The sequence below is a fragment of the Pseudophryne corroboree genome, chromosome 2 (genome assembly GCF_028390025.1).
Source record: "Pseudophryne corroboree isolate aPseCor3 chromosome 2, aPseCor3.hap2, whole genome shotgun sequence".
NCBI classification, from domain to species: Eukaryota; Metazoa; Chordata; class Amphibia; order Anura; family Myobatrachidae; genus Pseudophryne; species Pseudophryne corroboree.
Window position 1 is genome coordinate 297,954,209 of NC_086445.1, and position 24,180 is coordinate 297,978,388.

The window sequence follows — 24,180 nt, forward strand, 5'->3', positions numbered from 1 at the left end:
CCAGCATCCTCTACGGACTAAGAGAAAAGGATTTACCGGTAAGTACCAAAATCCTATTTTCTCATACGTCCTAGAGGATGCTGGGGACTCCAAAAGGACCATGGGGATTATACCAAAGCTCCAAACCGGGCGGGAGAGTGCAGACGACTCTGCAGCACCGCATGAGCCAACAAACACAATCAGGAAATCAAACTTGTAGAGCAAAGCAAAAGCGTTTGAACCCGACCAAGAATCCTCTCGGCAAAGTTGACCTGCCGAGACTCCCCGGGCATCCGCCCGAGAGTAAGCCCATCTTCCCAGAAGGATAGACCTTCACCTACTTCGGTGACGGCAATCCAGCCGTATAATAAACACGCCAAACCGCATCACAGATTCAGCCTATAACAGACTGCATAACACAGTCTTCTAAACCACGCTGGGAAACATGCCATAGAACAGAGCTCCTGTTACTCCACACTGAGCCCAATTGGCGACCCACATACTCAAATCCCTAGCCAGATCAAGGAAATTTGAAACAGCTAATGCCTAAAAATTACCAGCAACAAAAAAGATGGATTTCTGTCAAATCCAGAAACCACTCTAGATCTACCAACCTAGTACCCAATTCCTCACTATCCACCTGAAAAATCAAACCAGGCTTTTGTGAGACAAAAAACACCACTTTCGACACCGCCTTGCGGATGTTAAAGTCAATAGCATGACCACCTTCTGAAAGAGAAATTTTGTGAAGAAAGTTATTATGCTTGCCTCCACACCGGCTTGTAAAGTATGGATAAGCCAGACAAAGCTGAAAAAATTCCATAAAAGTCTTTGTGGAAGACACCGAGACATCTAAGTACTCCAACTACGTTGGTAACCCTTTGTCGTTAGTTCTTTCGTAGCCTGAAGAATTGAGGAAACGACTACACCATGAATACTCGTTCGGCTTAGGACATGGAATTCAACCGCCTCGCCGTCAGACACAGCCGCGGTAAGTCATGCTACACTCCCTGATCTTGTTGTAACATTACCTCACGTAGAGGAAGAGGGCCACACCCACAGCTGTACACCTCCCTCCAGCTTTCCCTGGTACATCGTCCGCAATTTACCGGTCACACCTCCTGCTGTCACGTGGCAGCCTGCTGTAATGTTATAATTTAGAACAAACATAGGCAAGGATTACCTACTCTGGGTAGGGTAATACTGTCGGATGCCTACCCAAATACCACACTCTCTCAAAAGTATACAGTGCAAATAAGGACAAACAATAGAAATAAAAATAAGAATTTACTTACCGATAATTCTATTTCTCGGAGTCCGTAGTGGATGCTGGGGTTCCTGAAAGGACCATGGGGAATAGCGGCTCCGCAGGAGACAGGGCACAAAAAGTAAAGCTTTCCGATCAGGTGGTGTGCACTGGCTCCTCCCCCCATGACCCTCCTCCAGACTCCAGTTAGGTACTGTGCCCGGACGAGCGTACACAATAAGGGAGGAATTTTGAATCCCGGGTAAGACTCATACCAGCCACACCAATCACACTGTACAACCTGTGATCTGAACCCAGTTAACAGTATGATAACAGCGGAACCTCTGAAAAGATGGCTCACAACAACAATAACCCGATTTAGTTAGCAATAACTATGTACAAGTATTGCAGATAATCCGCACTTGGGATGGGCGCCCAGCATCCACTACGGACTCCGAGAAATAGAATTATCGGTAAGTAAATTCTTATTTTCTCTATCGTCCTTGTGGATGCTGGGGTTCCTGAAAGGACCATGGGGATTATACCAAAGCTCCCAAACGGGCGGGAGAGTGCGGATGACTCTGCAGCACCGAATGAGAGAACTCCAGGTCCTCTTTTGCCAGGGTATCAAATTTGTAGAATTTTACAAACGTGTTCTCCCCCGACCACGTAGCTGCTCGGCAAAGTTGTAATGCCGAGACCCCTCGGGCAGCCGCCCAAGATGAGCCCACCTTCCTTGTGGAATGGGCCTTAACAGATTTAGACTGTGGCAGGCCTGCCACAGAATGTGCAAGTTGAATTGTGCTACCAATCCCACGAGCAATCGACTGCTTAGAAGCAGAAGCACCCAGCATTGTTGGGTGCATACAGGATAAACAGCAAGTCAGATTTCCTGACTCCAGCCAACCTGGAAACTATATTTTCAGGGCCCTGATAACATCCAGCAACTTGGAGTCCTCCAAGTCCCTAGTAGCCGCAGGTACCACAATAAGCTGGTTCAGGTGAAAACGCTGACACCACCTTAAGGAGAAACTGGGGACGAGTCCGCAGCTTTGCTCTGTCCGAATGGACAATCAGATATGGCTTTGTGAGATAAAGCCGCCAATTCTGACACTCGCCTGGCCGAGGCCAGGCCCAACAGCATGGTCATTTTCCATGTGAGATATATCAAATCCACAGATTTGAGTTGTTTAAACCAATGTGATTTTTTAGGAATCCCAAAACTACGTTGAGATCGCCCAGTGCCACTGGAGACATCAAAGGGGCTGTATATGCAGTACTCCCTTAACAACTTCTGGACTTCAGGAACTGAAGCCAATTTCTTTCTGGAAGAAAATCAACAGGCCGAAATTTGAACCTTAATGGACCCAATTTGAGACCCATAGACACTCCTGTTTGCAGGAAATGTAGAAATTATCCTAGTTGAAATTCTTCCGTGGAGCCTTCCTGGACTCACACCCTGGCACATATTTTCACCTAAGTGGTGATAATGTTGTGCGGTCACCTCCTTCCTGGCTCTGACCAGGGTAGGGATGACCTCTTCCGGAATGCCTCTTTCCCTTAGGATCCGGCGTTCACCCGCCTTGGCGTCAACGCAGCTGCGGTAAGTCCCGGAACAGACACGGTTCTTGCCGAATCAAGACCCTTCTTAGTATCTCTTGAAGTTCCGGGAACCAAGTCCTTCTTGGCCAAACCGGAGCCACGAGTATAGTTCTTACTCCTCTCCTTCCTATCATTTTCAATACATTGGGTATGAAAAGCAGAGGATGGAACACATACACCGACTGGTACACCGACGGTGTTACCAGAGCGTCCCAGCTATTGCCTGAGTGTCTCTTGACCTGGCGCTTCAGGTGGGACGCCATCATAACCACCTTTGGTCTTTCCCAACGGTTTACAATCATGTGGAAACTTCCAGATTAAGTTTCCACTTTTCCGGGTGGAATTCATTTATGCTGAGGAAATCTTCCCAGTTGCCCACTCCCGGAATGAACACTGCTGACAGTGTTATCACATGATTTTCCGCCCAGCGAAGAATCCTTGCTGTCATTGCCCTCCTGCTTCTTGTGTCGCCCCGTCTGATAACGTGGGCGACCGCCATGATGATGTCCTACTGGATCAGCACCGGTTGACTTTGAAGCAGGAGTCTTCCTAGGCTCAGAGCATTGTAAATTGCCCTTAGCTCCAGTATATTCATGTGGAGAGAAGTCTCCAGACTTGACCACACTTCCTTGGAAATTTTTTCCCTGTGTGACTACTCCCCAGCCTCTCAGGCTGGTATCCGTGGTCCCCAGAACACAGTCCTGAATGCTGAGTGTGCTGCCCTCTAAAAGATGAGCACTCTGCAGCCCCCACAGAAGAGACACCCTTGTCCTTGGAGACAGGATTATCCGCTGATGCATCTGAAAATGCGATCCGGACCATTCGTCCAGCAAATCCCCTGAGATCTGCCGAATGGAATCGCTTCGTAAGAAGCCACCATTTTTCCCAGGACTCCTGTGCATTGATGCACTGATACTTGGCCTGGTTTTAGGAGGTTTCTGACTAGGTCGAATAACTCCTTGGCTTTTTCCTCCCGGAGGAACACCTTTTTCTGGACTATGCCCAGAATCATTCCTAGGAACAGCAGACGTATCGTCGGAAAACAGCTGCGATTCTTGGAATATTTAGAATCCAGTCGTGCTGTCGTAGAACTACTTTAGATAGTGCTCTTCCGACCTCCAACTGTTCTCTGGAACTTGCCCTTTTCAGGATATCGTCCAAGTAAGGGATAATTTAGATGCCTTTTTTCTTTGAAGAAACATCTTTTCGGCCATTACCTTGGTAAAAGGCCCGGGGTGCCGTGGATAATTCAAACGGCATCGTCTGAAACGGATATTGACAGTTCTGTACCACGAACCAGAGGTACCCTTGTTGAGAAGGGCAAATTTGGACATGGAGGTAATCCTTGATGTCCAGGGACACCATATAGTCCCCTTTTTTCCGGTTCGCTATCACTGCTCTGAGTGACTCCATCTCGATTTGAACCTTTTATGTAAGTGTTCAAAGATTTCAGTTTAGACTATGTCTCACCAAGCCGTCTGGCGTCAGTACCACAATATAGTGTGGAAAAATAATACCCTTTTCCTTGTTGTAGGAGGGGTACTTTGATTTATCACCTGCTGGATATACAGCTTGTGAATTGTTTCCAATGCTGCCTCCCTGTCGGAGGGAGCCGTTGGTAAAGCAGACTTCAGAAACCTGCGAGGAGAAGATGTCTCGACTCTCCAATCTGTACCCCTGGGATAATACTTGTACTATCTAGGGGTCAACCTGCGAGTGATCCCACTGCGCGCTGAGACTCTTGAGACTACCCCCCCACCTTGAGTCCGCTTGCATGGCCCCAGCGTCATGCTGAGGACTTGGCAGACGCGGTGGAGGGCTTCTTTTCCTGGGAAGGGGCTGCCTGCTGCAGTCTACTTCCCTTACCTCTATGTCTGGGCAGATATGACTGGCCTTTTGCCTGCATGCCCTCATGGGAAAGGAAGGATTGAGGCTGAAAAGACGGTGTCTTTTTCAGCTGAGATGTAACTTGGGGTAAAAAGGTTGGATTTCCCAGCTGTTGCCGTGGTCCCCAGGTCCGATGGACCGACCCCAACTAACTCCTTCCCTTTATACGGCAATACTTCCATGTGCCGTATGGGATCTGTATCACCTGACCACTGTCGTGTCCATGACATCTTCTGGGTGATATGGACAACGTACTTATCTTGATGCCAGAGAGCAAATATCCCTCTGTGCATCTCACGTACATATATATAGAATGCATCCTATTAAATGCTCTATATGAATAAAATATTTTCAGTCAGGGAATCCGACCAAGCCAACCCAGCACTGCATCTCCAGGCTGATGGCGATCGCTGGTCGCAGTATAACCACCGTATGTGTGTATATACTTTTTAGGATATCTTTCCAGCTTCCTATCAGCTGGCTCCTTGAGGGCGGCCGTATCTGGAGACGGTAACGCCACTTGATAAGCGTGTGAGCGCCTTATCACCCTAAGGGGTGTTTCCCAACGCGCCCTAATTTCTGGCGGGAAAGGGTATAACGCCAATATTTGCTATCGGGGTAACCCCACGCATCATCACACACTTCATTTTATTTTATCTGATTCAGGAAAAACTACAGGTAGTTTTTTCACTCCCACATAATACCCTTTTTTGTGGTACTTGTAGTATCAGAAATATGCAACACCTCCTTCATTGCCCTTAACGTGTGGCCCTAATGAGAAATACGTTTGTTTATTCACCGTCGACACTGGATTCAGTGTCCGTGTCTGTGTCGACCGACTGAGGTAAATGGGCGTTTTTAACGCCCCTGACGGTGTTTCTGAGACGCCTGGACCGGTACTAATAGTTTGTCGGCCGTCTCACGTCGTCAACCGACCTTGCAGCGTGTTGACATTCTCACGTAATTCCCTAAATAAGCCATCCATTCCGGTGTCGACTCCCTAGAGAGTGACATCACCATTACAGGCAATTTCTCCGCCTCCTCACCAACATCGTCCTCATACATGTCGACACACACGTACCGACACACAGCACACACACCGGGAATGCTCTGACAGAGGACAGGACCCACACTAGCCCTTTGGGGAGACAGAGGGAGAGTTTGCCAGCACACACCAAAACGCTATAATTATATAGGGACAACCTTATATAAGTGTTTTCCCTTATAGCATCTTTATATATATCTCAATATCGCCAAAATCAGTGCCCCCCCTCTCTGTTTTAACCCTGTTTCTGTAGTGCAGTGCAGGGGAGAGCCTGGGAGCCTTCTCTCCAGGCTTTCTGTGAGAGAAAATGGCGCTGTGTGCTGAGGAGATAGGCCCCGCCCCTTTTTCGGCGGGCTCGTCTCCCGCTATTTAGTGAATCTTGGCAGGGGTTAAATATCTCCATATAGCCTCTGGGGGCTATATGTGAGGTATTTTTCGCCAAAAAAGGTTTTCATTTGCCTCCCAGGGCGCCCCCCTCCCAGCGCCCTGCACCCTCAGTGACTGCCGTGTGAAGTGTGCTGAGAGGAAAATGGCGCACAGCTGCAGTGCTGTGCGCTACCTTTAGAAGACTGCAGGAGTCTTCAGCCGCCGATTCTGGACCTCTTCTTACTTCAGCATCTGCAAGGGGGCCGGCGGCGCGGCTCCGGTGACCATCCAGGCTGTACCTGTGATCGTCCCTCTGGAGCTGATGTCCAGTAGCCAAGAAGCCAATCCATCCTGCACGCAGGTGAGTTCACTCCTTCTCCCCTAAGTCCCTCGTTGCAGTGATCCTGTTGCCAGCAGGACTCACTGTAAAATAAAAAACCTAAGCTAAACTTTCTCTAAGCAGCTCTTTAGGAGAGCCACCTAGATTGCACCCTTCTCGGCCGGGCACAAAAATCTAACTGGAGTCTGGAGGAGGGTCATGGGGGGAGGAGCCAGTGCACACCACCTGATCGGAAAGCTTTACTTTTTGTGCCCTGTCTCCTGCGGAGCCGCTATTCCCCATGGTCCTTTCAGGAACCCCAGCATCCACAAGGACGATAGAGAAATTTCACTATTCGGACTCCTCGAGAGGATCGAAACCAACTCGTCACGGCCAATCTAGAGCTTATTCAACAGAGTGGTCAGGACAGGATAAGAATACCATTATTTCAGCATTCATTGATAAACATCCTGCCACACACGATATAACACATATATCCAAAACATGCATATATAAACCCATATCTACCTATATAAACATATAGACGTAACCTATATGCAAGTGGATTGTCCCGACCAGCCAGGTCTCTAGAGACAGTAATGTGTTGGGAATGTGTATGACCATGTACTGACATGTACCCGATGTGGAATTACCTGTAACGTTGTGGTCGACAGAAACTTAGTAAATGTCGACAGCAAGGGATAGTAAGCGGGCAAAAATTAATAAAAATAATAATAATAACTGGGAACCCCGAGAGGTCTGAGGGAATTATACAAATACAATTTTGATAAGACTCCCCCCCCCCCCCAAACACCCGAATACATATATATATATATATATATATATATAGGTACAAGGCAATAACAGCCTGCTAATTCTTTCACCCAGGAAATACCGTTGATGCCGACAGGGCATCACAAAACATTGTGACTTCCCTCCTGTGTTCACTGCTTTAAGCACACAAAATACCAACTTGGTAACACTTAATTCACCGAATCAAGCACCACCGTGTGCCGGCGCAGCCACCAGATTTTTTTCACAACCGCTCGTAGCTAAACCCCCACACCGTCGACATATATCGACTAACCAATAGTGGGTAGACTAACAGGGACAGTGAATGCATGTAGTACAACCAGGATTATGCAACCCATATCCAACATCATGCTATATGACAACCATATAGCAGTATAACCACTGTGCCCCCCCCCCCCCCCCCTCCATCTTACTATACAGCAAGTTCTGGGGGGGATGTGAGGAAAATGGCGCTGACTCGTTCCGAGGACTAAGCTCCACCTCCTCCCACCGTTTTTTCACCCCAAAAGTGAAACCAGCATATACTGGGTCCTTATATAGTGTACATTCACTATAATTATACATATATATATATCCTTAAACATTCACGCTCAGGTTGCCCCCTTGCACCCTGCACCCAAGTAAACCGTTGGTGTGTGGGAGCACCGGTGCGGCGCACGACCGCCTTTATGCCCAGCGGTATCGTGCGCGGCGCCGGGGACTAGTCTGCAGCCCAAGGTACTCCCCTCCGTCTCGGCGCCCTGCACCCCCTGGAGCCGGCGTCTGAGGAAGTAGGCGCGTGGCGCGCGGGAACATGCTAGCGGGGTCCGGGGCACAGCGCCTCGGCCCAGCCAGATGTTTTACTGTAAAATAAGTTGCCCAGGGCGCTCCCCTCCCCAGAGCCCTGCACCCAGGAGAGCCGGCGGCGGGAAGGAAACGGCGCGCAACGCGCCACGATGAGCTGCCGGGGGACCGGGACCCGGAGCCCCGGCAGCACCAGTTATAAGATAAAATGGCCACAGTAATAAGCTGGCCAGGGCGCCCCCCCCCCCTCCCCAGTGCCCCGCAACCGGGGAAGCTGGCTGCGGGGGGGGGGGAGAAATGTGCTATATGCTGATGGGGTTAGGATCTACAGTGTCCAGGCACCGATCCACTTTTATGTCTGTCCCTAAGGAAAACCCAGTAACCTGCTGCCCAGGGCGCTCCCCCCCAGCGCCCTGCACCCTGAGAGTGCGTTGGTGTGTGGGAGCATGGAGTGTAGCACGATCTGTTACCTCCGTTACTGAAGTCTTCTGCCGTCACTGAAGTCTTCTGTTCTTCACATACTCACCCGGCTTCTTTCTTCTGGCTCCTGTGAGGGGATTGACGGCGTGGCTCCGGGAACAAGCAGCTAGGCGCACCAAGTGATCGAACCCTCTGGAGCTAATGGTGTCCAGTAGCAGAGAAGCAGAGCCTTGAAACTCACAGAAGTAGGTCTGCTTCTCTCCCCTCACTCCCCCGCTGCAGGGAGCCTGTAGCCAGCAGGTCTTCCTGAAAATAAAAAACCTAACAAAGTCTTTCAGAGAAACTCAGGAGAGCTCCCTTAGTGTGTGACCCATCACTCCTGGGCACAAAGTCTAACTGAGGTCTGGAGGAGGGGCATAGAGGGAGGAGCCAGTTCACACCCAGTTTAAGTCTTTATAGTGTGCCCAAGCTCCTGCGGATCCATCTATACCCCATGGTCCTTTTGGAGTCCCCAGCATCCTCTAGGACGTATGAGAAAAAAAATAATAGTAAAGAATCACCTGCCTCCCCTTGGCATGTGCCTCATGAGAAGTCTACCACTGGGTGTATCTACAATGCCATTACTGCCACAATTTTATAAAACTGTCTGAGTGTAATCCAAGGAGGTTTTAAAAATGTATTTTGCAACAATTTACACAACTTAAACAGTTTTGAGTAGTCCAATCCTTTGAATCCCATCTAGGAAACATATTTCATTGTCCTATATATTCTCAGGACTCTAAATGCCAATGCAGTCAGCACTGCAGGCCCAAAACAATACTCCAGCTACTGAAGGTATTTTTTTTGTGTTCCCGCTTCTATACTTAAGTCAATCCCATCCTTAAACTAACATACATGTTCAGTGAGGACCGATTTCCTCCTGGATAGGCTGGATGGTACCAAATAACACTTTTAGCAGTATATACCAGCCTCCTCTGAAGAGAATAGGTACATGCATACTAGCCTGTTTCTGCAGAAGAGGCGTTTGTCTGGGTGCCTGCACTATTTTCCATTTAATAACCATGTCTTGAGAATCATAAATAAACATTTACTTTATAGATAGCTTATATAAGATTGTCTATTAGATTGTACACCAGATTCATATTCCGTAGTAGAGTGTGTACACACGGTGAGATAAATCTGTGAGATTTTGACTATATAGTCAAAATCTTATGAAAAGTTAGTGCATATCCCATGGTGCTAGGCAGCTTGCGATACCGATTCGATCCGATGCGCGCTCCCGTGGGGTCGGTATTGTAAGGCTAGATAGACTGTGCAGGCAAGTCAATCTTGACTATCTAGTGTACAATCTAGTACAAAGTATAGTCAAAATTGGCACTTAGTCAAAATCGTACATAGACAAAATCTCAAGCACAGATAGTCAAAATCTGTACTATCTGTGCTATCTGGGCTATCTGGGCTCTGGGGGAGTTCAAGGGAAATCGCATAGTCAAAATCGAACATAGCAGGGATCTCACCGTGTGTACACACCTTTAGAGTCATTATGGACCAATGAAAGCGATATTTGCAATTTAGTGGCAAAAGTATAAACATCCATATAATAAAATAATATCGCTTATTTGACACTGTATGTTATTAATGTAACTTATGTAATATGCACAGTTGCAGGCATCTTAAGATACAGTATATGTGGTATTGCACAAAGTGAGTATTCTGCATGTACTGTACATAATTTATACAGTAAATTGCATCCAATTCTTCTCAGCTTCTTTGCGGTTATTCTCCATATTGACAGCACCCACTACAATTATGTTAAAGAAATAGTTCTAAGCTTTCAATACTGAGCATAACCAGAGTGATGACATCTCAGGGGTGGGCATCCCAGAATATTCACCCACAGAAGATCACAAGGTGCCAATGGTTACGTGCCAGAAGTGATGCAGTCAGTTGAATAGCTCAGGGCACGTAACCCGGGCACTGCATGCTGCGGTTCTGAACTAATCATACGCAATGACTACTGAAACTAGCTCACTAGCTGAACAAGTGTATGCCTAAAAGTAAGAAAGCAATGGAAGCACATCATTAATAACAGGCTTTAATAAATAGGTCTTCCGAAAACACACAGAAAAGAAAAGTAGTGCTAATGTAGTGATAATGTAGTAAATGAAACGTAATGAAGATAATTTACTTACCATCATTTTTTCAAAGAGTGCCAAAATTTCTTTCTCAGACAGTTGCTTTGGAGGGAACTCTTCATATTCTGAGGACGCAGACCAGTCACTGCTACTGTTGGAGCTTTTCATGTAATGCAGATTAAGCCTCTCTTTTCTGCTACCTGGGATCCTAATGCTGGCAAATCTATCCAACTGAAATGAAATGGAGATTTAAGGGATTACTTTCACCTGATTGCATATTTTCATACTGCAAAATAAATCCTGTAAATAAGGACTGTTCAATGGACATAAGAAACAGCAGTGGAGGTGTATGAGTGCCCTGCCCAAGCTGGCTCAGCATGGGTGAATGTGCATTTTGTTCCTCATTAGCGACAGTGGGGCCTCTCAGCGAGGGGCATGTATGTATCCCCATGTATGTGCATGTCACAGATATAGGAGATACACTTCTCTAGTGCACGGTATAGCTGAAGGAGGAGGAACACTTCATAACATAGAAACCTAGAATTTGACGGCAGATAAGAACCACTTGGCCCATCTAGTCTGCCCCTTTTTTATATCCTTTAGGCAATCTCAACCCTTTTTCAACCTTAACATGGACCGCCATATGCAAAAAAATTATGCACGAATAATAGCACAATAAAATGTTGAGCGCCCACAATACATTTTAAATCTCAGACATATATGTATATAGTGTGTGTGTGTGTGTGTGTGTGTGTGTGTGTGTGTGTGTGTGTGTGTGTGTGTGTGTGTGTATATATATATATATATATATATATATATAATTTCTATATTAGAAGCTTAAAAATGTGACAGATGTGGTTGAAAATTAGATTTTCACCACAAATCGGTACAACACACATTCCCTCCAGTCATCTGTATGCTCACAGGTAAAAGCTTGTAAGAATGTAAAAATGCTGCTTCAGTTTAAAGTACAACACATAACACAAGGTTTGAAACACAGTTTCGACACAGACACAGCGCTAAAACAATCCACTGCACTGAGATTCCAGAGCAGTTGTCCTGTCACCACAGAATATCCTGGTCACTGACTAGGACCGGCCAACAGCAGCATGAAAATAAGTCATTTTAAATTGTTTGTTCACCAACAGATAAAAAACAACACTTCTAAGACCTTTAGCAGGTCACAGCAGCAGTCACTGATTTGAACACTGTAGGATGCATAGGAGTTTACAGATCGCATGCAAAACCTTGCAACATCAGTAATGTGCTTCTTGTCTGGGTGGGCATACCATCTTTAGAATTCAGTGCGGTATGTCATTTCCACAATCATAATGTCAACAATAACAACGAGAACACAGCTAGATCAAACGTTACACGACAACATGCTAATAATGCGATGTAAAGCTCTTTACCATCGTCTGCTTTAGAACTTCAAACATTATGATCAAGTAATATTTTGAAGCTCTAAAGCCAACACTGTTCAAATGCTTAATATGGCATTATTAGCATGTTGGCGTGGAGTGTTCGACCACAAGTAACAGTGATCCATTGTTAAAATTATGAGTGATTTGATAAATACTAGCTAGATACCTAGAATGCTGTATTCTGGTTGAAAACGTTCATAAACAGCCTGTCATGTGTTATCCATATCTTGTAAGCAGGGTTGGCTGGTTTAAATCACCTTGGTTTAAACCAAATGTTTGTTTAGTTTTTAAAAACACTTTTTTTTTTTTTTTTTAATATGCTGTGAGTACAGGCACAACACCGTGACTTCTTAAAGAAAAGCCTATTGTAAGGGAATCACTGGTATTATTCCACATTTTTGTTGCTTATAGTCTTCATCTAAGACCCCTTTCACATCGCACAAATAACCCGGTACCGACACGGCATATTGCCGTGTCGAACCGGGTCAGTGTGCGATGTGAAAGCACACTGGCCGATTTAGCGGGTCGCCTGACCCGGTAAATCAACCCGGTAAAAAAGAAGGGTTTTACCCGGGTTGATTACCGGGTCAGGTGCGGTGTGAATGGGAGCCGTGTCGATGCGACACGGTTCCCATTCACAAGATAGGGAGAGGCGGCGCTGGAGATGAGCTCATCTCCCGACGCCGCCTCCACCCCCGCCCCTGCTGCTGCTGCGCGCTCCGTTGTTATGGCAACCGACCCGGTATATTGCCGGGTCGGAAAGCCAGCAGCGGAGTGCAAATGCCGGATCCCACCCGGTAAGTACACGTTTGTCTTACCGGGTAGGATCCGGCATTTGCAGTCTGAATGCAGCATAAGTAAGCCGAACCAATACAATAAATCACACACAACACAAAGATATAGGGAGGTGAATCAGATAAGAGAGGTGCTTAACACTCACAGTCTTCAAGAGTAAACAAAACCAAAAACATTAAACGGGCAATACACAGAAAAACACCTCATGGTTTAATCTAATGTCTACTTCAATTCAACACCTAATGTATTTTCTATTATTGAAACAACTTCTGACTGCTCAATCATCTTCAGCTAGTGTAGAAAGTATTTTTTATTCTTTTGGTTTAGTTCAATCGAAGCTTCGAAACAGACTGGGAACTGAAAAGGTATCTAAACTAGTGTTTTTATTCAAAATGTTTAATGCCAGTGATATATCCAGTGCTAATGCTTAACTCCTTTTTTTTGTGTTTGTGCATTTCTCTGAAAAGTACTTTTGCATGTTTTAATTATATTTAGTCTAAAATTGGTTTTATTGACAGATTTCAAATAAATCATATCAAAGCCTAATAACTTTGGATTGTTAATGTTATAAAGCATAAAAACATGGTTGATCAATACAGAGCAATGTAAAAGCATAAAAACACGGTTGATCAATACAGAGTAATGTTTCACAGTATTATATCAAATCAGGATTACATTTTTTTTTTTCATTAAAACGTTAATGCAAAGAAATAAAATTGGTTTAAGCCCCCCCAAAAAATGCTTTTTTTGTTGTTGTTGTTTCAACCTGTTTTTTTCCAATCCCTGCTTGTAAGTAATAACTGATGAAAAGCATTTTGTGATATTTCAAAAAATGTACCACCCAAAACTCCACTGCAAGAAGTCTTTGCTGTTTATCCAACAACTAGTCCTGATCAATTTTTGGACATTAAAAGAAAACATTTGTTAGCGCGGCACTTACATAAAGCTCTCCTAGTTCCCAATTTGCTGTGCTTGTTAAAAGCAATAGCTTCCACAAACTTAACATTGTTTGCATTAACAAAGTAGGGCAGTGATGTTGGCTATAGATACAGAATGCAATAAGCCTCTCAGACACAGGTGACTTGTATAGTAAAGCATCCCAAATTCACTATATTAACCAGATCGTATTTGTGACATTTCAGTATGGAAAAAGATTACATTTTCCAACATGATTCAGGCCATGTGTGGCATTAAAAGGTACATTTTTCCTCATTGATCGAGTTTTATTATAGTTGGTCATCTCAACAGGCTTGGCTTTCAAATCCTACAAACAACTATTACATTATAATGGGCTTTCAAGTTTGACAATTTTTCAAACACTTTCCTCTGATTAGATTTTGGTCCAGTTTTCCCAGACAGATATTGATTTTTTTGAAGCAGCAATTTAGGTAACTGCTGTAGATTCTTATGTTCAACACTAAACAAATTACCAGCACCCCAGAAAAGAAAATAGCCTGAAAGATAATTATTCCTCTAATAAGGAGTTAATGGAAAATAATAAATTATAATCTATACGTGACAAAGTATGAGAACATTTCAAGTTAAAGTTTGTGGCCCACATCCCAAAGTACATGAAACCACTGCACAATACTCATAGTTGAACACGAATGTGTGTATAATAAGTGTTGCAAATGTAATGTACAGCGTAAGAACTCCTCCTGTGGAACTGTAAATTACTGTACGTCTGCTTTACAAATTATTATCCTTTATGATAATAATTTGTAGAGCAGATTAGTAAAGCAGATGTACAGTAATTTACAGTTCCACAGGAGGAGTACTTACAAATCACATTCACCTCTGACCTTCATCGAAATTAGCTAATAGCTACTAAGCACTCCATCTGATGTAGTTAGACCAGGCCTAACTGCTAAACACACAGTATAACAGTCCTCCTCTCACTAGATTATTTCCAAATAATGCTCAGTGCTGCAACTGTAAAGAAAAGCAAGCAATCCGAAATTAGCTTTGATCTGGAAAGTTTAAGTTGAAAATTACAGCAAATGTCTGATTTGTTAACGTGATTTTTGAGCAATTTTGCACCTTTAAAAAAATGTGCAAAGCAATAAAACTAACGGCAAAAAAATTTATTTGAAAAAAAAAAAATTAAAAAGTGAACATTGCTAGATTTTTATTATATTCACCAGTTTCCAATAAACACATCTATAAGATTTTATTTTGGCTGTTTCTCCTATAGATATCTGGGGGTCTATTTAATTGATTCGACAAGTCGGAAAAACTGCATTTTCTACTTTTTTTTAATCTGGATTCGACCTGTTCAAGTCAGTTGCCATTTTTCCCACTAGTCGGAAATTCCGACCTGTCGGAAATTCCGACCTGTCGGAAATTCCTACCTGTCGGAAATTCCTACCTGTCGGAAATTCCTACCTGTCGGAAATTCCTACCTGTCGGAAAACACGTGGATCGGTAGACTGACCGTGGATCCACGTGTTTTGACGGATTTGCGGTCATTTTCAAAAGGTTTTTGGCCCGTTTTCGACAATGCCTATCAGACTTTTAAAAAAAGTGAGATCGGCATTGTCGAAAAATGGGTTAATCCTGTCGGAAATTAAATAGTGCGACGGAGAGGATTCGACACCAACTGAATAGACCACATGGTCTGCAACTAGAATATAATGTATGCCTATGCTGGCTATAAAAGCACCTGACTTGAATTTATAACTCCAAATATCACAATTCAACATTACACATTTTTCATGTTCTAATTAGTAGGGAAATTGCAACAGAAGACCAACATTTATAGTTTCTATACTCCCGATAGAAATTCAAGGTTATCCAATAAAACACAACCGTACACAACGTAAATCGGAAGGGAAGGAGCGTAATTTTAAAGGATTTCTATTGTTTAAATTATATATTGCTAAAAAAATACTTTGGGCTTCATTACATTATGCCATCAAGAGTTTGTATTTATACTGGGAAACCCTCTCTTAGCTTGACACGAGAGGTGCCTCAGTATACTCTGCTAGAAGATGAATGTTGACTGTGTGACAAGCATACAAATACTGTACCACTTACAGACAGAGAAAATGACCCGGGAATTTACTGGGGCAAGCCGTGTCCATCCTCCGTGTGGAAAAGTCCACCCAGGTCAAAATTGCCGGTACCAGGGTTGAAGACTTGGCAATTTTTACCTGGGTGGACCCTTTCACACAGAGAAAGGATACTCTGCAAAATCACAGGACCAAATGCTTGCACCAGCATTTTCAGCTCTTGTGAGAAAGGGAGTACTGAGCTGGGACTGGAATCCAAACAGTGTTCCAAAAGTCAGGAAAAACCTTCTGTCTGAAAGTGTTCAATCTGAAATCAAATTTAGTATTTACATTTACAACTGTATTCACAATCATAAGCACATACATAAATATCTCTACAGCTAAGGCACTCTTCTCTCCCTAACATATATATATTGATAATGGTATTTCTCCTAAGTCCACAGGATAACAATGGGATATGATGGAGCGACAGCGGATTGGCATCAAACGATCACAAGCTTTCAGTCCTCCCAGGATGCAAAGGGCCCGTCCATATATACGTACAAGAAGGAAGAGGTTTAGTTAGTAGAAAGATCCTCAAATCAGGTACGTCAGGGTGGGATCCCTGTAGAACCTGTGGACTTAGGAGAAATAACGTTATCAACGGTAAATTCTTACCACAACGTATATTTCTCCGGCAGGGTCCACAGGATAACAATGGGATTTCCCAAAGCAATTTAGTGGTGGGGACGCTCCTGATTGGACAGGAGAACCTTACGCCCGAATTCAGCATCATGAGAGGCAAAAGTATCCAAGGAATAATGTTTAATGAATGTGTTAATGGAAGACCATGTGGCTGCCTTACATATCTGTTCTGCTGAAGCACCATTTTGTGCTGCCCATGAAGGACCTACCTTAGGAGTAGAGTGAGCAGAGACATTATCCGGAACAGGGAGATCGGCTCGAGAATATGCTTCTGAAATAGTCATTCGAAGCCATCTTGCCAGCGTCTGTTTAGTAGCAGGCCATCCTCTCTTGTGAAATCCGTAGAGAATCAAGAGAGAATCTGTCTTTCTGATGGCACTGGTACAATCCACGTAGATCCTTAATGCCCGGACTACGTCCAGCGACGCATCTCTCGCAGAAAGTCCCGATATCTGAAAAGCCGGGAATACAATTTCTTCATTAAGGTAGAATTTAGACACCACCTTCAAAAGATACCCAGACCTAGTTCTAAGAACTGCTTTATCTGGACAAAAAGTCAGAAAAGGACTACGACAAGACAGCGCTCCTAAATCTGACACTCTTCTAGCTGATGCCAAAGTCAGTAGAAAGAGAACTTTAGCTGTCAACCGTTTAAGATCCACATTATTAAGTGGTTCAAATGGAGCATCTTGAATGGCTTTCAGGACTAAATTTAAGTCCCAAGGCACTGTAGGAGGAACAAAGGGAGGTTGAATGTGCAGCATTCCCTGGAAGTAAGTACGCACATCCTGTAAATTGGCAATTTTCTCTTGGAACCATACAGTCAATGCTGATACTTGTACTCTCAAGGAAGCAACCTTCAAACCTTTATCCTTTCCCGCCTGAAGGAAATCAAAGACCCTAGAAATTCGGAAAGATTTCGCGACCATTTTTCTTTCACTGCACCAATGATTATAGGCCTGCCATATTCGATGATAAATACGAGCTGAGGAGGGTTTCCTTGCTCTGAGCACTGTTTGAATTACCTGTTGTGAGAATCCTCTTGACTTCAGGATAGAGGTTTCAAGATCCACGCCGTCAAAGACAGTCGATCCAGATGTCTGTGGTAACAAGGACCCTGCATCAATAGATTTGGACGTTGAGGGAGTAGAAGTGGAGCATCCATCGACATTCTCTGCAGATCTGTGTACCAATGCCTTCTGGGCCAAGCCGGAGCTATTAGAATCACAGCACCCTTTGCTTGTTTTATCTTCCTCACCACCCTGGGTAGCAGGATGATCGGCGGAAACAGATATGCCAGATGAAAATCCCATTTCACTGACAGGGCGTCCACAAAGATTGCTCCGGGATCCTTTGTTCTTAACCCGTATACGGGTACTTTGTTGTTCAGACGGGACGCCTGAGCTCTAACTCTGGCAAACCCCACGGACATAGAGCCCATTCGCTTGCTTGAATGGCATGTCGACTGAGAAAGTCTGCATCCCAGTTTAGGACTCCCGGAAAAAATACTGCGGACAATGCTGGAAGATGGAGTTCTGCCCATTTTAGTATGTGACTTACCTCCTTCATTAATGTTTGACTGCGCGTTCCTCCCTGATGGTTGAGGTACGCTACTGCCGTTGCATTGTCCGAGCGGATCTGGACTGGTCTTCCTTGAAGAGTGTCCTTTGCCTGAATTAGTGCCATGTATATGGCCCGAAGTTCTAAAAGATTTATTGGCAGGCAACTTTCTCTGTGGTCCATTGTCCCTGGAACCATAATGTTCCAGACACTGCTCACCAGCCCTGAAGCCTGGCATCTGTTCTCAGGATATCCCAATCTGATATCCAAAAGGGTCTCCCTTTGTCTAGATGGGATGTTTGTAGCCACCAAGCTAATGACTTTCTTACCTTGTGTGAAAGTACCATAGTCTGTTTCTTTATTGTCTGATGTATTCCATCAGATGCTGCAGAGGTCTTGAGTGGAATTGTGCATACTCCACCATGTCAAATGTTGACACCATCAAACACATCAGTCGCATTGCTGCGTGGATTGATATTGTTTGACTATGTAACAACTCCTGAGTCCTTGACTGTACCTTGGCTATCTTGTCCAGAGGTAAAAATATTTTCTGCAGACTTGAATCCAGTACAGCCCCAAAAGTGAGTCATCCGTTGTGACGGAACTAGAGACGATTTTGCCCAATTTATGAACCATCCATGCCTCTGCAGACATGTTATTGTCTGTTGGAGATGGTCCAGGAGCATTTCCTGTGATTGTGCTAGAATTAACAGTTCGTCGAGGTTTGGAAAAAATCTTATCCCCTGCTTGTGAAGATAAGCTGCCATAACCACCATGATCTTAGTAAATACTATGAGTGCCATGGTGGAACTGAAAATGCTGCTGGAGGATAGCGAACCAGAGATAGCATTGATGGGACAGTGCTATAGGAACATGTAGGTAAGCATCCTGAATATCCAGGGATACCATATAATCCCCTGGTTCCATGGCCAAAACTATGGAGCGTAACGTCTCCATGTGAAACCCAAATATATTTGATCAGCATTTTGAGATTGAGATTTGGCCGGAATGACTCATTTGGCTTCTGAACCAAAAACAGGCTGGAGTAAAACCCCTGTCCCTGTTGTGCAGGGGGTACTGGAATGATTACTCCTGACTGAAGCAATTTCTGAACTGCTTCTTACAAAGCCCTGGCCTTCGTCTCTACCAGAGTTGGGCTGGTGCATTAGAACCTTCGAGGAGGATGCTTCTTGAAGGGAAAAACATAACCCAGAGATACCACTTCTTGCACTCAGGCATCTGTTGTAAACTGATGACATATCTGTGCAAACTGAAGAAGTCGGCCCCGTACCATGGGGTCCCCCAGGAGGAGGCCCGCACCATCAGACTGATGGCTTATTCTCTGGTTTTGAGGCTGGCGTTCTGGTAGCCCATTGCTTTTTTGCCTTACCAAATGTATTATATTGGGCCTGCTTATGATCACTTTTTCCTTTTGCTTTTCCTTGTGAACCAAAGGGCCAAAAAGTGGGACCCCTACATTTGGGGTTATATGTGAAAGGAAATTTTACCTTTTTGGAGTCTGCTTCTGACTCCAGAATATCTGTCAATTCTTTAACAAACAGAATGCTTCCAGTAAAAGGCAAAGATCCCAGAACCTTCTTAGATTCAGCTTTCCATGTATGTAACCAAAGTGCTCTGCGAGCAGCTACTGTTCAAGCTGATGCCCTGGGGGCGATAGTGCCCATATCTATTGCTGCTTCTTCCAAAAATATTGCAGCCTGTTTTATGTGAGCTATATAGGATTCTTGCTCCCTTGAAGAAGGTGCTGAAAGACCATCTTCCAGTACCTCTATCCAGGCAGCCACTGTTTCTGCCATCCAAGCTGAAGCCATGGCTGGCTTATGACTGCCCCAGACAGAGAAAATATGGTTTTCAGAAAACCATCCACTCTCCTATCCGTGACATCATCCAATGACGTTGATGGCAAAGGCAATATAGATTTTCGCACTAATCGTATGACATGCGTATATCAACTTTGGGAGCCATTTCCCATTTTAAACAGTCCCCAGCAGGAAAAGGATAATTGGAATCCCGTTTTTGGGGAATTCGATATTTTTTACTGGGTGTAGCTCAAGCCATTTCCATGATTTCAGTTAGCTGGTCTGACCCAGGAAACTCAGTCTTACCTGCTTTGGGCCGTTTAAATACAGGTGACTTGGTTTTTAACACATGCTCTGCTGAATCCTCTAAGGATAGAATGGCCTTTATTGCTCTAATTAGCTCCGCTATATCCAGAGCTGAGACCTTCTACTTGTTCGTCGTATGCCGCAGTAGAGTATATGGAGCTTTCATAGTCCGATGAATCGTCCTGTGTAGCCTGTGAAGTTGACGGTTTACTTACACTTGGTTTATTAGCTTGTCTCTTTGGAGAAGCTGGTGAGGGAAATTATATGCCGCAAGCAGGAACGTGCGGTGAGCTAAATGGCTCAAGAGGCACTGGCTAACCTCAGAGCCAGATTTACATGCAATGTATGAGCCAAAGGGTACATTTGGGCATTATACACAGGTGCAGCATTATAAACTCCTGGAAATCTGGTGAGTGTTGATTAGAGATGTGTGGAAAGGATACAAAAGGTGAGGCACTGCCTCACCTGCCACAAACTTTTTACTCCAGAGTTTGGGCTATAAAAATTATTAGAATAATGCAAAGAAGATATTTCAAACAAATTATCAGTATTTTGTATTTTATTCAGTCAATACTCTGGTTTAAACGTAAGTATGACAGGAAAGGCTCTGCATCACCTGCCTCACCCCACCGCACATCACTGGCCGCAAGTAGGGAGCTGCATGTGTGGGTTATTAGTGTACCCCATTCCTGGTAGCGAATCTGTAGGAATTACCCGTTCAGCTATACTGGACAAGGTCTGTGCAAACATCGTCCAAGGTGGATCTATCTGTACCTGACGTTGCACAGGGATCTACCTTGTAATCTGCTGAAACGCAAAACAATTTGCACATAAACCTTCCTGAACCAGATCCTGAGAGGATAATTCAGTTTTGCAAGACAAACATGATATGAGTGTTGGTGTTACTGTAAGTGTACCCTCGTCACCTTTGCCGGTCTTAGACATGATAAATAATCAGCACTTTCACAGTGTACTATACAATTTGTGACTGTAATCACTTTAACCTTCTAAAGTGATATCAATCTGACCCTACCCATGCACCTGCATTGAGGACCAGAAGAAACAACTGACAAACATATATTAAAGTCAGCAATCACACTTGCAGTCAGTCACGTTATATATTAGTCATATGAGCACATTATCAACTACAAACACATTTTAAAGTACGTAGGAGTACATATTACTGAATTGTTTTATAAAGATCTTAACATATTCAGACGTAATGCGAAGAAAACCACAGTAATGTACACAGACTCATATGCAAAAAGCACTTAAATTTAACTAATCATACTGACAAAAGTAGATAGAAATTTAGTGCCGTATAACCCGTACTGGGATACAGGGAGACTCACCTCACTTCCAAGGTCGATCAATCTGTTAGCGAACGCTGAATGGATCCAGGCGCTACTAGTGTACACTGCCGCTCCGGGAACTCTTAAGTGGACACTGACGCACTGTGCATACAGATGCACCGGTCATACAGACGCCTGTACTGCGACCGGGTCTCCTCGCGGTAGCGCTTAATGAACACAGACGCAGAGGCCTATGCTGCAACCGAGACCCCTCGCGGTAGCGTCTGAGATGGAAGGGAGGCAACAGTTCATGGCGGGAGACTCGCGGAAACTGGTCATAAGCTGGGGGGAGGGGCGACCAGGAGAACGTCTAACTCCCCACCGCTGACATCAACCCTAGGGATTGCAGCCTCATACTAATCCTGGTGCCTTATGATCCCTAAGGCCTAGCGCTGGAGCATCCGTGGTGGCGGCGCGTCAGCTACTGTTTGGTAGTCTCCTCCCAATACAGTGCGGCTGTGTCCGTATTCCCCGACTACGTGGAATCGATGCCTTACCTTCTCCTCGTACTCCGGTCACAGCCTGGTAACGTCTGCTGGACCTGCTAGTATATACGACACAGATGCCCGTCGAGACAGCACTGTACACATGGGTAAGCGTTGTTGCGACCCGGCGGAGAGTTGTTGGAGCGACTCTTTCCAATATGCATATAAGACACTAATAAGATCGCTCAAAAACATAGTAAGACTATAAAAATAAGAAAGCTTAGGGCTGCCAAGAACTGCAGCCCTCTGACCATGGTCCGCCTACTACCGCACCAAACAAAAAAACGATTTGCCCTAGCCAGTGGGCGGGATATATGGATGGGCCCGTTGCATCCTGGGAGAACTGAAAGCTTGTGATCACTTGGTGCCAATCGGCTGTCGCTCCATCATATCCCATTGTTATCCTGTGGATAACCTTTGGACCCTGCCGGAGAAATTGGAGGTTTACTCAAAACTGTAACGTCCAAAAAATCAATTGAAGTATTACTAATTGTGGCAGTAAATCTAATGGGGGTGTCCAGTCTGTTGAGCACAACCACCATCTCATAGAACGAGTCAGTGGTGCCCTCTCATGTAATAAACCAAATATTCGTCAAAACAAGACAAAATGTGCTCAGCTTAATATTTTGCCATATATAAATTTGCGAACCCCGAGGCCAAATCTGACCACATCGCGGTCCCTGTCCGCTGAATAAAATTGACATCTTGTTATTGAAATTGATTATGGGACAGCACTAGTCCAATCAATTCCAGCATGAATTCTATGAGTGTCCCATTATAAGGGCAAGCAGGCAACGCTTCACACACAGCCGTCAATCCTTCCCCATGTGGGATGACGGTATACAGAGAGCTAACATCCATGGTCGCTAACTGACAGTCTGAGGAGTTGTTACAAAGGGAAGTGAAACCATTCAGAAAGTTACCAGTGTCCCTTATATAAACGTCACGGTTGTTATAGATGTTTACAGTGTACCACATGCAGGTCCATGGTCACTGCACAATATTTTTGTCATGCGCTACATGGTACTAAGAGCCAACTGCGACACATTTAACATCTACTATTTGACCTGCCCATGTGGCAAGATGTATGTTGGGAAGACGGTCAGGACATTTTGAGAAAAGGATGAATCAGCACAGGTCCTCCATCCGTTTAGCATGTTCAACTGGCAAGACCGATAAACCGGTAGCAGCGCATTTCTTACAGCTGAGACATCAGCTCTCCACTTTACGGTGCATGATGATTGACTGGATTCCTCCTCCACCTAGGGGTGGCAACAGGGACAGACTCCTGATTAAGCGTGAGGCATATTGGATACACTTCCTTGGAACCATGTCACCGAAAGGGCTCAACGAACAGAATCCGTTGCACATGTTTTTGTGATTTGCTCTCCCTGAGTAGATATTCTGACAAATATTTCCAATTAATTTTTTATTATATTTTTCTTTGACAGTGCAGAGGTGTCCAGCAGCTGTTGAGTACATCATTGGCAACATCCTCGGATTCATTAGTAGTAGTAGTAGTAGTAGTATTTTTTCTTATATTTTTGTATTGGTTAGTTCCCACGTGTGTTTGTGTTTCACTTATACACATGGGTAATATAGTTTATTTATGTTTTCACTGGTTTTAATATGTTAAGGGAACTACTCATAAATGTTATATATGTTTAAGGGAAGCTACCCCTAGGTGCTTCTATTTGATGCTATTTAGCACTATGGAATTATATGCACCGGGATCAGAATCAACCTGTAGTTATCTTTATTCTAGATATATGATATGCTTTAATGTTGGACTAATATGTAGAGCAAGATTATCCAAGTTTAATCTCCTGATCGTATACGTATTTCTAAAATACAGCTCCGTTGCTAGGAAATGCCAACTGAATTCTATCACGTCTGAAATGACATTGGTTGCTGGGCAACAACATGAATGATTGTTTCTATCGGGAGGAGTTAACCGAGGGACTATACCTATGCTGACTTGGCTCATAGGTGTGGCTTATGGTAATGGAGAGTCCGTTTTGGGCACTTGTGAGATAGCAGTAAGTGGGAACGCTTGCTTGCATAACTCACAGTCTGTTGCTGGGATAAGCGACACTGGAAGTGCGCGGCAGCTGACGGGAAGGGCTGTGCGTTCCACAGTCTATTATG

General features: G+C 44.5%; 1 protein-coding gene across 6 annotated transcripts in view; it reads right to left on the bottom strand.

Annotated features, from left to right (window-relative positions):
- The window catches only part of DIAPH3 (diaphanous related formin 3), a 1,416,707-nt gene that overhangs the window by 1,141,108 nt on the left and 251,419 nt on the right, over positions 1-24,180 (bottom strand). For all 6 annotated transcript variants that reach the window (XM_063952903.1, XM_063952906.1, XM_063952905.1 and 3 more), the window contains one exon: positions 10,653-10,826. In XM_063952903.1, the coding sequence (XP_063808973.1) occupies positions 10,653-10,826 (174 nt within the window). The remainder of the gene's footprint in view (positions 1-10,652; positions 10,827-24,180) is intronic.